Source organism: Podarcis melisellensis, assembly GCF_964234715.1.
Source record: "Podarcis melisellensis genome assembly, chromosome: 8".
Lineage (NCBI taxonomy): Eukaryota > Metazoa > Chordata > Lepidosauria > Squamata > Lacertidae > Podarcis > Podarcis melisellensis.
The window spans coordinates 53,292,264-53,306,536 of NC_138540.1; the positions used below are offsets into that span (position 1 = coordinate 53,292,264).

General features: G+C 44.2%; 1 protein-coding gene across 4 annotated transcripts in view; it reads left to right on the plus strand.

Annotated features, from left to right (window-relative positions):
* Positions 1 to 14,273, plus strand: part of SF3B3 (splicing factor 3b subunit 3) — a 30,619-nt gene that overhangs the window by 7,056 nt on the left and 9,290 nt on the right. For all 4 annotated transcript variants that reach the window (XM_081921092.1, XM_081921093.1, XM_081921094.1 and 1 more), the window contains exons 7-17: positions 281 to 418; positions 582 to 685; positions 1,482 to 1,647; positions 3,227 to 3,322; positions 3,883 to 3,955; positions 9,488 to 9,639; positions 10,445 to 10,600; positions 11,030 to 11,185; positions 12,196 to 12,339; positions 12,943 to 13,065; positions 13,766 to 13,920. In XM_081921092.1, coding sequence (XP_081777218.1) covers positions 281 to 418; positions 582 to 685; positions 1,482 to 1,647; positions 3,227 to 3,322; positions 3,883 to 3,955; positions 9,488 to 9,639; positions 10,445 to 10,600; positions 11,030 to 11,185; positions 12,196 to 12,339; positions 12,943 to 13,065; positions 13,766 to 13,920 — 1,463 coding nt within the window. The remainder of the gene's footprint in view (positions 1 to 280; positions 419 to 581; positions 686 to 1,481; positions 1,648 to 3,226; positions 3,323 to 3,882; positions 3,956 to 9,487; positions 9,640 to 10,444; positions 10,601 to 11,029; positions 11,186 to 12,195; positions 12,340 to 12,942; positions 13,066 to 13,765; positions 13,921 to 14,273) is intronic.

A 14,273-nucleotide genomic window follows, 5' to 3' on the forward strand; every position in this document is an offset into this window, starting at 1 on the left:
GATTGTGAGGTTTATAGCTCCTGCAAGGCCCAGTGAAAGAAGCAAGGGAAGTGGCTTGATAGAGGGCTCGGGAGCAGCATCCCAGAAGGGCCCAGCAAGGAGGACTAGCAGGAGAAGAACTTTCCCAGAATGGAAGGAAGCAGTGAGGGAGCCTGGCAAAGCTGCTATAAAGAGGGGTGATATTTGCAGTAGGAGGGAAGCCATTAACAGGTGATTTCTAGCTATGATTCCATTAGGGCAGCTTCTGCCTTTGAGTCTGACTTGCTCTTCCTTCTGGCAGAATGACTTGGATGACCCTGAAAGAGGCATGATTTTTGTCTGCTCTGCTACACACAAGACCAAGTCTATGTTCTTCTTCTTGGCTCAGACTGAGCAGGGTGACATCTTCAAAATCACCTTGGAGACTGATGAGGACATGGTACGTCTCCTGCTGTATTCATGAATGTTTGCTTGTGTGTGTGAGAGAGAGAGAGAGGGGGGAAATGTTTGCTTGTGTGTGAGGGGGAGAGAGGGAGGAAGAATGGGTGATGTGTGAACTTTCACATCTAGATCAAGCAGTAAATCATTTGTGGTGGTTTCAGGTAACAGAAATTCGACTCAAGTACTTTGATACAGTTCCTGTCGCTGCTGCCATGTGTGTTCTGAAAACTGGGTTCCTCTTTGTGGCTTCTGAGTTTGGAAACCAGTAAGTAAAATCTCCGACTTCTTTCTGAAGGGTTGCTGAATTTTTATGCTTGATACTGCTGTTGATGTTCTGCAAAGCACACATGCAGTTTTGGCTACCTTCTCCAAATCTGGAAATTGTTCAGGTTGTGGCTGAATCTCAGACCCTTGCAACCAACCACAGGTATGGCCTGCCTGCTTGGTTTCATCTTGCCAATTTCATCAAGGAGTGTGTCAGTGTCCTGTTTTCAGAATCTTACAGCAAGCATGGGTGTTGTGGGTTATTATGTCAGGATAAAATTTTGGATTTGTTTAGCCAGTGAGGCCCAAACACATCTATACACATATAGCTCATGGTGTGATATTTCATTCACAGAAAGAGAGAAAGGATCTGGGCAGAGAGCGTATCGTATTGTTTGCCTTTTCTACAGATAGACCAGGGCTAGTCAACCTTTTTATACCTACCGCCCACTAATGCATCTTTCTTGATGGTAAAATTTCCTCACCGCCCACCAGTGCTCGATGGAAGGTGGATTCAGCTCATCCCGTAGAACCCCCTCTCGCTCACCTAGAACCTTGAAACGCCCACTAGTGGGCAGTAGGGACCAGGTTCACAACTCCTGAGATAGACAAATAAGGATGTGAAGATGTGTCTTAAACTTGGCCCCTCAGCTACTCTCCTTTGTCCTCAAAGTGTTTTCTTCAGCAAGCAGCCCTACATCTTGGACATAATTGAAATAGCAAAGCCTGGGGTGGGGAGGAAACGGTCCAGTTTCATCAGAAGTGGCCCTCCTAGTGTCTCCCTCTTCTCTTTGCAGCTACCTCTACCAGATAGCTCATCTGGGGGATGATGATGAGGAGCCAGAGTTCTCCTCTGCCATGCCCTTGGAGGAAGGAGACACATTCTTTTTCCAGCCTCGGCCTCTCAAGAACTTGGTGCTGGTGGATGAACTGGACAGCCTGTCTCCCATCTTGTGTTGTCAGGTATGCTGTGTGCTTTGTCCCATAGCTTGTGACAAGCTGCTGGGTTCTGTGTTGACCTCTGATGCTGGACATTGCATAGCCCTCTAGACCTTGAGAAGAATTCCAAATATGGTATAAGTTTCCAAAACTCCTTTAGATCAGAAACACAAAGCAGGTGAGTTAGTTCTTTGTCATGTTTGTATTTCACTTTTCCACAGAGTTGCTTAGCGCAACATGCCTGTCCCTCCTCTTCCCACCATTTATTTTCACAGCTGCTACTTTGGGTTGTAGGTTAGGAGGTGATACCCCTATGAGAGAGTGTCTGACTTGGTGGAAGTTGTACCCAGTGCACTGCACTCTTCTGAATTTTGCCACTTTTAATTTTGCACGGGATTTGTTAGGGGCCCAGGACTTAACACTTTATGCACCCCCAATAGTTTGCAAAGTGGGCTAGCATAATATTTTCTTAAGTTGAGCCAGCTGTAGGTCACTGTGCAGCATTTTTACAGAAGTGACTATCTGAAGGGAGGGAATTCTGTCAGGAGAGAGCCCACTCCCAGTGGGAGCAGTCAGAATTTTTTTAAAAAAATTTAAAAGGTGAAATTTGGGAGAGGGATGGCTTGAAGGCCACATTTTTTTTGCCAATCCTGCATGACAGTGGGGGATCTATGGAAGCAGTTGGTTTTTTTAAAAAAGGCCTAAAATATTGGAGGTCTTGAGTGGAAACAAAAACCCTTTGGGGGAGCCACTTGCGGCACCTGATTTATAAAAAGGTAATTTTATACAAAACACCAAAATGTAAATTAATACTTTAAAATACCTCACAAAACTGCAAGCCTTTCAAAAAACCTACATAATTGGCAAACCAAAGTTAATGGACTATGCTGAAATGTAAAACTAACTGGAAAGCTCAGAAATCAAGACAACAAGAAATTTAAAAAAGAATGGGAAATGTTTATTATGTATTTGCAAAAGTATTGTAAACAGGTTAATACGTTGGCAGGATTTTAAAAACACTTGAAATTTAAGAAATAGTACAGGAAATCTGAGGTTAAAAAAAATAATTTGGAGTAGAAATGATAATGCAGCTGAAAAGAAAACTTAAGGAATGGGGGGTGGGGAGTCACAGGTTTCGGAGAATCCCATTTTATTGATTTGATATTGTTTATGTATTTATTTTTTGTTTGTGGTTATTGTATTTGTTATTATGTGTTGTTGTTTGTTATTTTTGTTGAAAATTTATTAAAAATATATATTAAAAAAGCCTAAATACAATTTTGAAGGGAAATCCGAAAAGTTGAAATCTGAAAAACATGGAGTAAAAGGTTGGAAGATAAGCTCTTCCATAAAAGATCGCTCCAACTGTGAGACTAATTCAGGGGAATATCTTCCCCACTTGATGTCATTTGCCATTAGTTATTAATGCAGATTACCAGTTTATCAAGTGGCAAATGTGAGAACCTTTGCCGCAATCACATATGTAAATGGGAGTAAAGTGTTGTAGCTCTACTTATGATGCTTCGAAAGTGATAACCATCTTAATCGAACAACCTGTCACCTTTCCTCTCTTATCCCTGCATCTTGGCTGCTTTCTGTGCAGATAGCTGATCTGGCTAATGAAGACACCCCTCAGTTATATGTGGCCTGTGGGAGGGGGCCTCGGTCGTCACTGAGGGTCCTTAGACATGGACTTGAGGTAAGAAGGGCAGGACATGAAGAGCAAAGCCATTCTGGATCTTCCTCTTGGGTGAAACCTTTTTTGTTAGATGAGAATGGATTCACTGGTGTATTCTGAAGCTGAGTAGAGCTAGAACAGGCATAGGCAAACACTGCCCTCCAGATGTTTTTGAGACTACAATTCCCATCACCCCTGACCACTGGTCCTGTTAGCTAGGTACGATGGGAGTTGTAGACCCAAAACATCCGAGTTTGCCTATGCCTGGGCTAGAATGTCAGCCTAACTGATCTCACAGTTTGGTTAGATTTTAGAGCCAGGTGGGTGAATCACATTTGCTGCACTGTGTGAGAATGTCATAAGAAGTCATAAATAGCATGTGCATTGGGGATTTTGGAGAAATATACTGAGCTAGATTTTCCAGTGGTTGGGTTCAGTGTAAAACATTTTTATAGTGGTTGAAGGACAGAATAATTCTTTTGTTTTCTCCTGTGTAATAGTAATAATTAGGTCCTTTTTATTTGGTGGAGAAAAGCTCTGTTTTAAGCTTTTTAGCATTAATAAAATATGTCTTTCTCTAGGTATCTGAAATGGCCGTCTCAGAGTTGCCTGGTAACCCCAATGCTGTATGGACAGTGAGGAGGCATGTTGAAGGTAGGAGGTCTTCTGTGATGCAAATGCAGTGGTAAATGGCACGTTGAATTTCATTGTTCATCTACAAGTCACCTTACTTGGTTCAGCTGTCTTTGCCTGGAGAGCATCTACCTGCCTCAGGATTATGACTTTCATTCTTAAACTGGAGTAAACACAAATGTTTTGTGAAAATTGCACATACCAACTCGGAGAGAAAATCTGCCTGTTTGTAGGTTTTTAGGAGTCCCTCCCTGCTGAGAGCAGGAGCACTGACAATGCTGTTGCCCCTCTTGCTATGGATGTAGTGCATTCTGTTCAGTGATCTCTTGGCAGTGTTGCCTTTAAGCTCACTGCTGTGGCCTTTCTTGGTGTCTCTTAGTATATGATTATGATCTTTACCACTCATGGTGTTCCTTCAGCCTCCACCCCCGCCTTTCACTGGAATTGTCTTTGCCATACAGCCTTTGGTATCTTATGTGCTACTACGCCTTCTGTGTGTTCCTGGAATCTCTGCTGGGGCAGTGAACCTGGGCGGCTGTCCCGGGACATTCTGTCTTGGGGTGTATTATTGCAATAGAACCTGACCTGTCTGTGGAAGAAGAAGAGGCCTTAATGCACAATCCTAGGCTTATGGTGGTAACATGATTGTTTCGCTCAAAAGCTCCATGGACAGCACAATTATGACTCTTCATACTACATCATTTGCTTAATCATGAAAGAGTATTGTGCTTTTTTGGAATTAGGGGAAGTTGTAATGCCCTTCCTTGAAGGCATGTCTGAGAAATAACCAGGTACCCCTCCTGACTTGCATTTGCCATTTGCTGAAGGCCCTTGCTCCTCATTTTGTATGTGTGTTGTTGTTGTTTTTCTTCTTCATATATTAATCTGTCCTCTGTGATGGAGTCAAAAGTGTGTATGGTCTTCAGACAGGACATCCGTGCTGTTCTCAGCTGTCTAGTTAGCACAGAACTTTGGAAAGCCAGGACCTGTTTTGATCAGCCTTTCTGTATTTTCAGCAGTTCAAGATTTGCTCTGAAAATGCTTTCCAGACCTGTCATTCACATGGCTGGTGGTCAGGAAAAAAAAAATGCCCCTGTGAGACTTTTCCCAGACAGCAGCTGGTTTTTCATGGAGTGGAATTTAGAATCTTAGAGTTGGAAGGGACCCAAGGGCCATCTAGTCTAACCCCCTGCAATCTCAGCTAAAGCGTCCATGGCAGATGGCCATCCAACTTGTTTCATGTGTGAAAATAAATTTATTATATGTGGACTTCAGTGCCTCATAAATGTTTGGGTGACCCAAGTGAGTCCCAGCTCTCACGTTACAGTGTGATTGAGTAGAATACATTGGTCAGGAGGATAGCTTTACTGGTTCAGTTTCGCATCATGCACAAGGTTGTTTGATGCACTTAGTATTTATTAATGGCTCCCTCTAACCAGGTGTGTGCCAGTTTTTGCCATGTAATGTGTTAATGAAATGGCTTGGTGTCTAAAAAATGCTAAGCCATGGTTTCTTAAACCATGGTTGGGTTGTACCCTGCCCAGTGGCTTAACTATGGTTTGTTTACTGCCAACAAGCCACAATTTGAAGCCGTGGGTTCTTGTTGGCTTTGGAACCTTGTTTAGTTTTTAATTACAGCTTGCTATTATGTATGAATCCACCACATTTCCTCAATCACTATTTCTTTGGCCATCTCACCACCTCCTCACTAAGCTACCAAGACATGTGGCAAGATCAGCTTGAAAAGAAACCAAACTTGGGAAAAGAAAGCCATGGTTTGTTTTATTATCTGTGGTACAACTTGTGCCATATACATGGTCAAACAAACAATGACTTCACTTTGTGTGCAAACCAGGCCAGTAGTACAAAACTGACTTGGTCATAATGTGGTAATCCTGCCTGTGTCTGGCTTGTGCTTCTGAAGTTCTGCATTCTCTCATGTTACATGTGTACCATATGAACCCCTTCCAAGCAAAAACTAACCTTGGCTGGTATGTGGTCCCTGCTACTACCAATACCAAGCCTTCTTTTTTCTTCCACAGGTGGCTGGTGGTGGAGGTGCTGATCCCCTCCCACAGGTGTGTACCTACAGCCAGGGGCTGTAATTGGAGGGGGGAGGAAGAGGCACAACCTTGAGGCTCTTTTTAAATTACTTTTCTTGCAAACACCTCTTTCAGCAAACTATGTAAGAAGTCAGTATCCAAGTACCATCTGAGTCCTCAGCCCTCTCCTGAGCTGGGATAAGAACTGGCTTTTACTGTCCAATTGCTTTCCACATCCTTGGGGTCTTTCTCAAGATAAAGTTAAGCTTCACATGCCTGTAACTATAAGGAACTGCCATCTTTTCTTGCCCACTGGTTCTGGGCATTCCAGTATTTTAATGGGGGTGGTGAGACCAAGTTCACGTTTAGAGATGTTAAAGTCTAGATATTCATTATACCATATTCTTCTACACCCCAGAGTTCTGGGTTTAGTGACTCTTGTTCCTTACCAGAGTTCCCACTCTGGGTACAAAATGAACAATACAGGCAGCTGTCTGATGCGCTGTTGACATATGATGGACCTTGTCTGCTCACTCACCCTGTTGGCCTCACCTTGCTCTGTGCTGAGAAGGAGAAAAGAGGTGCTGCTTGCCTGTCTTGATTCCTCTCTGGCTTGACTTCTTTCCCCTGCCTTTCACAGGAAGTTGGTGGTGGTGTTACCATTTCACTGCTGCTCACAAAATGACTTACAAGACTATTTAAATACAGCATAGCTTATGCAGCAGTTAAAATCCATGTGCAAAGTTAAGAGGCATGAGATCACGGGCATATCTGTAACTTTTAAACAGTGATATTTCAAGTACTTCTCTGATCACTCCCTCCCTCACTCAAAACTTTGCTGATGCTGTCTTTTATGGAGCAGTCAGACACTGGGCATAAGTTTCATTTAATTTTTCCAAGAGAGTTTGGGCTAGGAAAGCCATGTATGCACTGTCGTTAGAGCTAACAGGTTACTTCTGTAACCACAAGAAAGGAATCTCAACAAAAATTAATGTTTGTGAATGAATTCCCAGTGCTAATGATACTGTTAACAATCTAGTCCATGATGAACTTCTGACTACTCGGACACCACGATTTTCCAAATAATTGATTTGCTTCTTGTGTTTAAAAGGGGTAAATTCAATTGTGTAGATAAAATGAGGGATGAAGCTGCATGGGAACCCCGATAGTTGTCCAGGAGCGCCCCCTCCCCCAAAAGCTAGTTCTGGCAGCTGTTGGGTGCCAGCAGACTGAGGACAGTGGGGGTGCTTTGTGAATAAGGAAGCCTTGCTGCCTGCGTTGCTGAACCTTGTGCATCCATTACAGTCGAATGCTTATGACATGGGTGAATCTGAAGACCTGAGTGCCTCGATTTGGAACTGTGTTAGGAGTCTGTGGAGGACTTGGGTGGCGGCTTTAGCCTTTATTGTGACAGAGAGGAGCACATGTCATGGACTTCTGCACTGAGGTGGGAGTAAGTTCCACTCAGGTCAGCAAGTAAAAGGGTGAATGGCTTTGCTTTTGCCAACCTTAGGGCTCTCTCATCTGTTTTGGACTATCAGCTGTGCTAGGGAAGCTGCAACCCAAAGCAGCTGAATGGGCATGAGTTTGGTGAAGGCTATACAGTAAGCCTGAAATTTGGGGGGGGTATATTATGGGGAAAGCACCAAAAGCCAAAATCACATATGGCCAAAACACATTGGAGGATATTGTGAAAGTCGTCCCCCCCCCTCAGATGCCTGCCCCCCTTTTAATTTATTTGCCAAGCACAAAACTGAATTCGCACAAATTAAATATATGTAAGTTACTTGTACATGGAAAGCAGCTACACAAGCCTAGGTGACAGGAACACGGAAGCAGCCATTGGGCCATTGGCTCAGTATTCTCTACCCTAACTGGCCGTGTCCCTGCAGGGCTTTCTTTTAGGAGGTATTAGCAGCTCTACTAGGGATTGCACCAGCAGGGGAAATGTTTTCTGCTATAGTGGTAATTTCTAAATGGTTTCATTGGCAGAATGAATGTGAGGAAACTGAACAGTGACGTGTCTGTTAAAATGTTACATATTTATTTGTTTATTATTAAATTTGTTAGTCACTTTATATTTCCCAAGGCAACCCAAAGCAACTTACAGCCAATTAAAATTCATATTAACATATCTATGCATTGTCTAAATCCTGTGTAATCTCTGGCACTATATTTAAAACATGTGAATAAGCTATTTTGTTTCTATGGATAGAGGACAACTGGAAAGTGTTCATGTATCCATTTCCAAGCTGAGTGGACACCATGTTAGTTAACATTACAGTCTCTTCTTCAGCCCCACTTTTTTTTTATTTCAATTGAATCCATGTTGCCCCCCTGGTATCTCCATCCTTGGCAGTATTGCTGTTTAATTCTTCCTTTTAGCCCCCATTTATTTCCATAAAACTGCAGCCAAATTCTTTCCCTTCTGCCCCTTGAACAAGAAATCCCCTTGGTCTTTTTGGTGGTAACTAAACCGGACTTGCCACTTAGCATCTACTGTTGAAGCCTGAACTCTAGGGAGGACAACTGCTTGACGTGGAGTTCCTGTAGGGCTCCATTGTGGGAAGATGCAAAGAGAAGAGCATCTTGATGCAGAAGTGCAGATCTTGCCACCATGGGCACATCTCTTTCTAGTGGCTTCTAATCTTGCATTTTGATGGTTCAATGCAATTTATACTTGTGAAGCCATAGAAGTTTCTCTAGCTCTGCAAAAGCCTGCTCTGACTCAGATTCCTCAATCTGGCGCTTAATAGTTCAGTGGCATTCTGGGTTTTTTTTTTTCCCTTTCTGGAATGTGGAAAGAAGGTGTGTGGATTCTTACTATTAACTTCTGGTGGAAAGATCTAAAATCTGTGAGAGGTTGCTAACCATTTGTTCTCTGAGCTTCCATCTGCTTCATTAGTTCATTGTTTTTGTAATAGTGTTTTGTTATCCCTCCTGCCAACTCCATCATTTTTTTAAAAAGAACTAAATTAGCTGCATCTCATATGTTTTAGTTAAGTTACATTGTCCGGGTTGGTGTATTTTTTATTAACCTGTGGGATTTATTTTGATCTACATCACAATTTTTGTTTGACAGATACTCTGTGTTTGTGTGTGTTATTTAGAGAGAGCAAATGAGAATAAACTGTTCTGTTGGCTGCAGGCATAAACGTCTTGTCTGATCATTTTCTTGTGGTTAGGAGGAGAGCAAGAAACTGTTTTCACTACAGTTGTATTCTGACCCAGATGTGATTATGATATAAATGGAGGGGGGAGGGAGAGGCTCTCAAAGAAGGTCCACACTTCTTGCTGTATCTTCCTTGTGCCTTGAGTATTCTTCTCCTTTTACCACAGTCCAAGTGTCTGAAGGCCATGCTGCCCCTTTGTCATGAACTTGTGTGTGATGGTGATGATGGAAATAACTGTAGTAGCCTTTGTGAAGAGTTTCTGTTGTCCATATTTGTTCTACAAACCTCTTTCTTGACCTTCTAAATATTGGCACCCGTATTCTTTCTTCTGCAATTAGATGAATTTGATGCCTATATCATTGTGTCCTTCGTCAATGCCACCCTGGTACTATCTATTGGAGAAACTGTAGAGGAGGTTACAGACTCGGGATTCCTTGGTACTACGCCCACCTTGTCTTGCTCATTGTTGGGAGATGATGCTTTGGTGCAGGTAAGGGGCCTTTTACCTCTGAGTGTTCTGCTTGCCTTTTGCAGCCAGGCCCGTTGGCCTTCTCAAGAGATGCAAGGAGAGGGTTTGGTTGTGGTGCTCTCCTGGCATGGATGGGGTGGTGGTAGCTTATTTAATAGTTGTGACCTGCAAACTGGCTAGAGAATAAGGTCACCTTTAACGTTGGGAAAGGACTCTTTCCAGAGCCTTTCAAAGTAAGATTCCCTTGGTGTTCCGCTCTTACTAAAAAACGTTTAGTCTTCTACTGCATTATTTTAACTGGCTGCATAGACTAATATTCCCTGTGATTTTTGTTTTGTTTTTAAAGGTAGATAGGAGCTTGTGGAATCTTGATCATTTACCTTGGTAGCACTTTTCAAGTTGCTGTTTGTTGACCTTGCCCTCTCTCAGCTAGATATAATGAGAGCACTTGATGGTGAACGGCAGAAATTAGTTGTGTGAGTGAGATAAAGATTATAGATCATTTTGTAAACTAAAAAGCTGTATAGGTAGGCATGGAAATCTTGCCATGTGCTTGTGGCAAATGGGCTAGAGATGGGCATTCTGAGTAAGCTTTTGTAAACCAGATAAGAGGTGCTGGTTCTTCTGCTTCCCTTGTTGACCTGTGGTGTGTCTAAATGACAGTAAAAAACTGTATGCGAGCAAGCAGTTTAGGAAAAAATTAAAAAAGGCTAGGCTGATAACTTCTGTGAACTGACTTGCAAGGCTAGCCTAATAATGGAAAGAACAGCAAAGGCACTTCCTGTCAGATGGACTGACTCAGCATCTTATTTCTGTATTTGTTTAGGTTTATCCTGATGGCATCCGGCACATCAGAGCAGATAAAAGAGTTAATGAGTGGAAAACACCAGGGAAGAAAACCATCGTCAAATGTGCTGTGAATCAGAGACAAGTGGTGATCGCACTGACAGGGGGAGAGCTGGTCTACTTTGAGATGGACCCGGTACGTGAGCTTAGCTGGAGGGAGATGTGACTTTCATGAGGGTTTGCAGACTAGGCTTGCAGTGGAAACAAATGAGAACTGCATCACAGCACTATTGGGCTCCTTATGTCGCATTCCTTCATTTCAGGGGTTCTTGTGCAGAATAACTTTCAGGTAATTTGTGCTATTTGGGTGGGGTGGGTGTTTGGGGGTTGCTTTGGTGGGCCATTGCAGAGACTGGCATATTTTTTAAGACCAGCTTATCTCTGATAAACTTGGTGTTCTCCAAAGTGCTCCAGGCTTCCTACCTCAAAAGGTCAAACAAGCAAGGTCACCTGTCATCATACCTGGTTTAAAGAATTTACTGCACAGCTCTTGATCTGAAATGAGTCTGGTTCTGCTAATCCAGGTGTGACTTCCTTCCTCCATTGTGCCTTTTTTCCACACCAGTCAGGGCAGCTGAATGAATACACAGAGAGGAAGGAGATGTCTGCTGATGTGGTGTGCATGAGCTTGGCCAACGTTCCCCCAGGAGAGCAGCGCTCCCGGTTCCTTGCTGTTGGGCTGGTGGACAACACTGTGCGCATCATTTCCCTCGATCCCTCTGTAAGTGCTTCCTGAGAGTCGCTTGCCTGTAGCTAAGCCTTTGCTGACCCAAATTAAAGTATTGTAACCAAAACTACCCCCCCCCAAAAAAAAACTGAGTGAGAGGAAGTTCCAGGGGTGGTTAGCAGGGCTTTCCTTTCTTTGGATGTGAGAATGCACTAGACTGACTTTGGTTTGTTATCTAATATGAAAGGAGAGCATATTGGAAGCAAGCAGACTTATAAAGTGGGCAATACAACTACTGGTGCTTCGTCAGAAACCCCAAAGGCATGGCTTACTCCTCCAGTACCCCAATATGTCTTCCAATTTTAGCTGACTCCAGCTGAACTCTAGCATGCTCTTTTCCCAACCCAAACTGCAGTTGCTTTCTCTCCCCTCCCCTTCTTTTTTTTGATACCCTGCCTCTTAATTTGAAGGTTCAGGCATTCCAAAGGGCTTGATGCCAGTAAGGCACATCCAAGCCTCTGGTCATGCGTATAATAGCTCAGTTCACAATAATCAAGGTGTATGTTGTACATGAGCTTTCTCCAACCTGGTGACTTTCTGATGGTTTGAACTACAACTCACCCCAGCCCTAGCCAGTTTGGCTGAGGATTATGGTAGTTGTATTCCAAACTTTTGGAAGATAGTGGGTTGCCTGAAAGAAGGCCAGAGCTAAAAATGATTCTTCAAAGACTTCCTCAGATGAAATGAATCTTCCCACAGATTGCTCCAAATGGAGAAACACTTTGAGCTGGTTGGCATAATCAACATTGCCATGTGCTTCTTCAATCTATCTCTTCAGACTGCTGGGGGATGTGGTTGAATGCCCTCCTACATAGAAAATTGGCAGGTCAGCCTAGTCTTCTCCTTCAAATGTGCCAGGCATTTTTGTACAAAGGAGAATCCAGCCATTTACAGTTCCTCAGCTGATGTCTGAAGTGGTTCAGGGTAGCAACAAAGACCTTATGTGTTATGCTTTGTTCTTTCTATCTGCTTTAGTAATGGTATCTTCCTTCTCCATCCCTTAGGACTGTCTTCAGCCGCTGAGTATGCAAGCTCTCCCTGCCCAGCCAGAATCACTGTGTATTGTGGAAATGGGTGGAGCTGAGAAGCAGGATGAGCTGGGAGAGCGGGGCTCAATTGGCTTCTTGTACCTGAACATTGGCTTGCAGGTGAGCAATTACTGCCCAGAACCTTTGCTGGATCCTCAATATATGGGATTGGACCAGGTCTTGCTGCATTTGACTGGGCTGTGTGGGAAGCCATACTCTTGAGTTTGTACAACCCTATAGAGACCCGTTCCACATACCCTAACAGAAGGCCTGCCAGAATGGAACACTGCGTCCCTCCTGCCACCTTCTTCGCTCTTCCAGAGCTCCCGAGGAACGGAGCCCTCTCCCGCTTTATTAAGACAGACTCTAATCCCATTGTGAAGGATACCTTCTGTCTGCCAGGGAGGAGGGTGGAAGTGTTAGAGCTCATCTTCCAGTGGGTCAGGGGTCTTTGTATTTAGGTGGGAAGTGGCAGTAGCCTACACTTTAAGCTGCTTCACAAAAAAGCCTTTTCTTAGTTTGTTAAAGGAGGAAACAGCAGCTTTTTAGCAGTGTTGTGCTTAATTTTGTACATGCCAGAGAGTACCTGGAAATAGTAAGACTTCCAGAGTCAGGAGCTGAAGATACATTGGTATTCTGAGTTCATCTGCTGCTCTTTTTCTCTCTGCCTGCCCTTGTCCCTCTCCCCACACCTTGCTTTGCTCATCTTCCCTTGTAACCCAGAACGGTGTGCTTCTCCGAACTGTCCTTGATCCAGTTACTGGTGACCTCTCTGACACAAGGACCAGGTATCTGGGCTCGCGCCCTGTGAAGCTCTTCCGAGTCCGGATGCAAGGCCAAGAAGCGGTGAGTGAGCGGGGAATCAGAGGAGTGCACTCATGAAAAGCTGGAGGGGGAGGAGCAAAAACGTCAGGAGGACTGTGAATCTGGTGACTAAGATCTTTTAGAAATTTGGGGCGGGATGAGTTCACATCTAAATTCCTTGTTTACCGTCTGGTACAGAGGGAAAATACATGCTATTGGATGGGGGTGTGAGTGAGGGAGAAAACAAGAGTGTTGATCAGGTCAGGGGAAAGGAAATACCTTGGCCTGCTTTTGGATCCTGCTCATTTTAGCTGCTTGTGGGAAAGGGAGGGGGCATTAAAGGAGGATGAAGTACTCAATGTACTTTGTTTGCCTGGCTCTTGCTGCTGTAGTCATTGCACCTGATTTACAGAGTGCAAGGTGTTTTTGAAAGTTGGTGATAAAGTAGCCAGGCATGTGGCCTTCAGGATCATGTTGTGGAGCTGGAAGGGACTCTGTGGGTCATCTAGTCCAACACCATGCAATGCAGGAATCTCAATTTGGCCCCCTCACAACTTCTCTTATCCTGCTGGTTTGGGGACTCCTAGAGCCTGTAATTAGTTCTGCCCTGCCAACAGAGCCTTTGATTCTGGACTGCTAGGAGAAGAAGGCAGCCAGCTTGGTTCCCAAAGGTGTGAGCTGCTCTGTCCCATTTGTTGCTCTCTCCCTGAGTTTTCTCTCTCTTCTTTTCCTCCTGCTCCAGGTGCTGGCCATGTCAAGCCGTTCTTGGCTGAGTTACTCCTATCAGTCCCGCTTCCACTTAACACCCCTCTCATATGAAACGTTGGAGTTTGCCTCTGGCTTTGCTTCAGAGCAGTGTCCAGAGGGCATAGTAGCCATCTCAACAAACACACTGAGGTTCGTATCAAAATGCCAGCGGTGGGAACGGAAACAAATAATGGAACCTGTTTGCCTTCTCTCTTGGCACACAGGACTGTCTGTCTGTCTTGCTTGTCTGTCCCAAGCTCCTTCCTGCGCAAAGCAGGGGCATCTGGTGCCCAAAAGGGTTGCCCTGAATGCCTCCTTTCTACATGACCTTGCATGGGTAAGGTGGCTTACCCACTCTGCATTGAGTAGCTTGATCTGGCCTCCTTCCTAGTTGCTCAAGATGGGAAGGAGAGCTGTACATGGCAGCCACCCACCCACTGCATCCCACCCGAAGCATGACTGGTTGTTGGGAGGAGATTATTCCTTGGTGGTAGCCAGTCTGT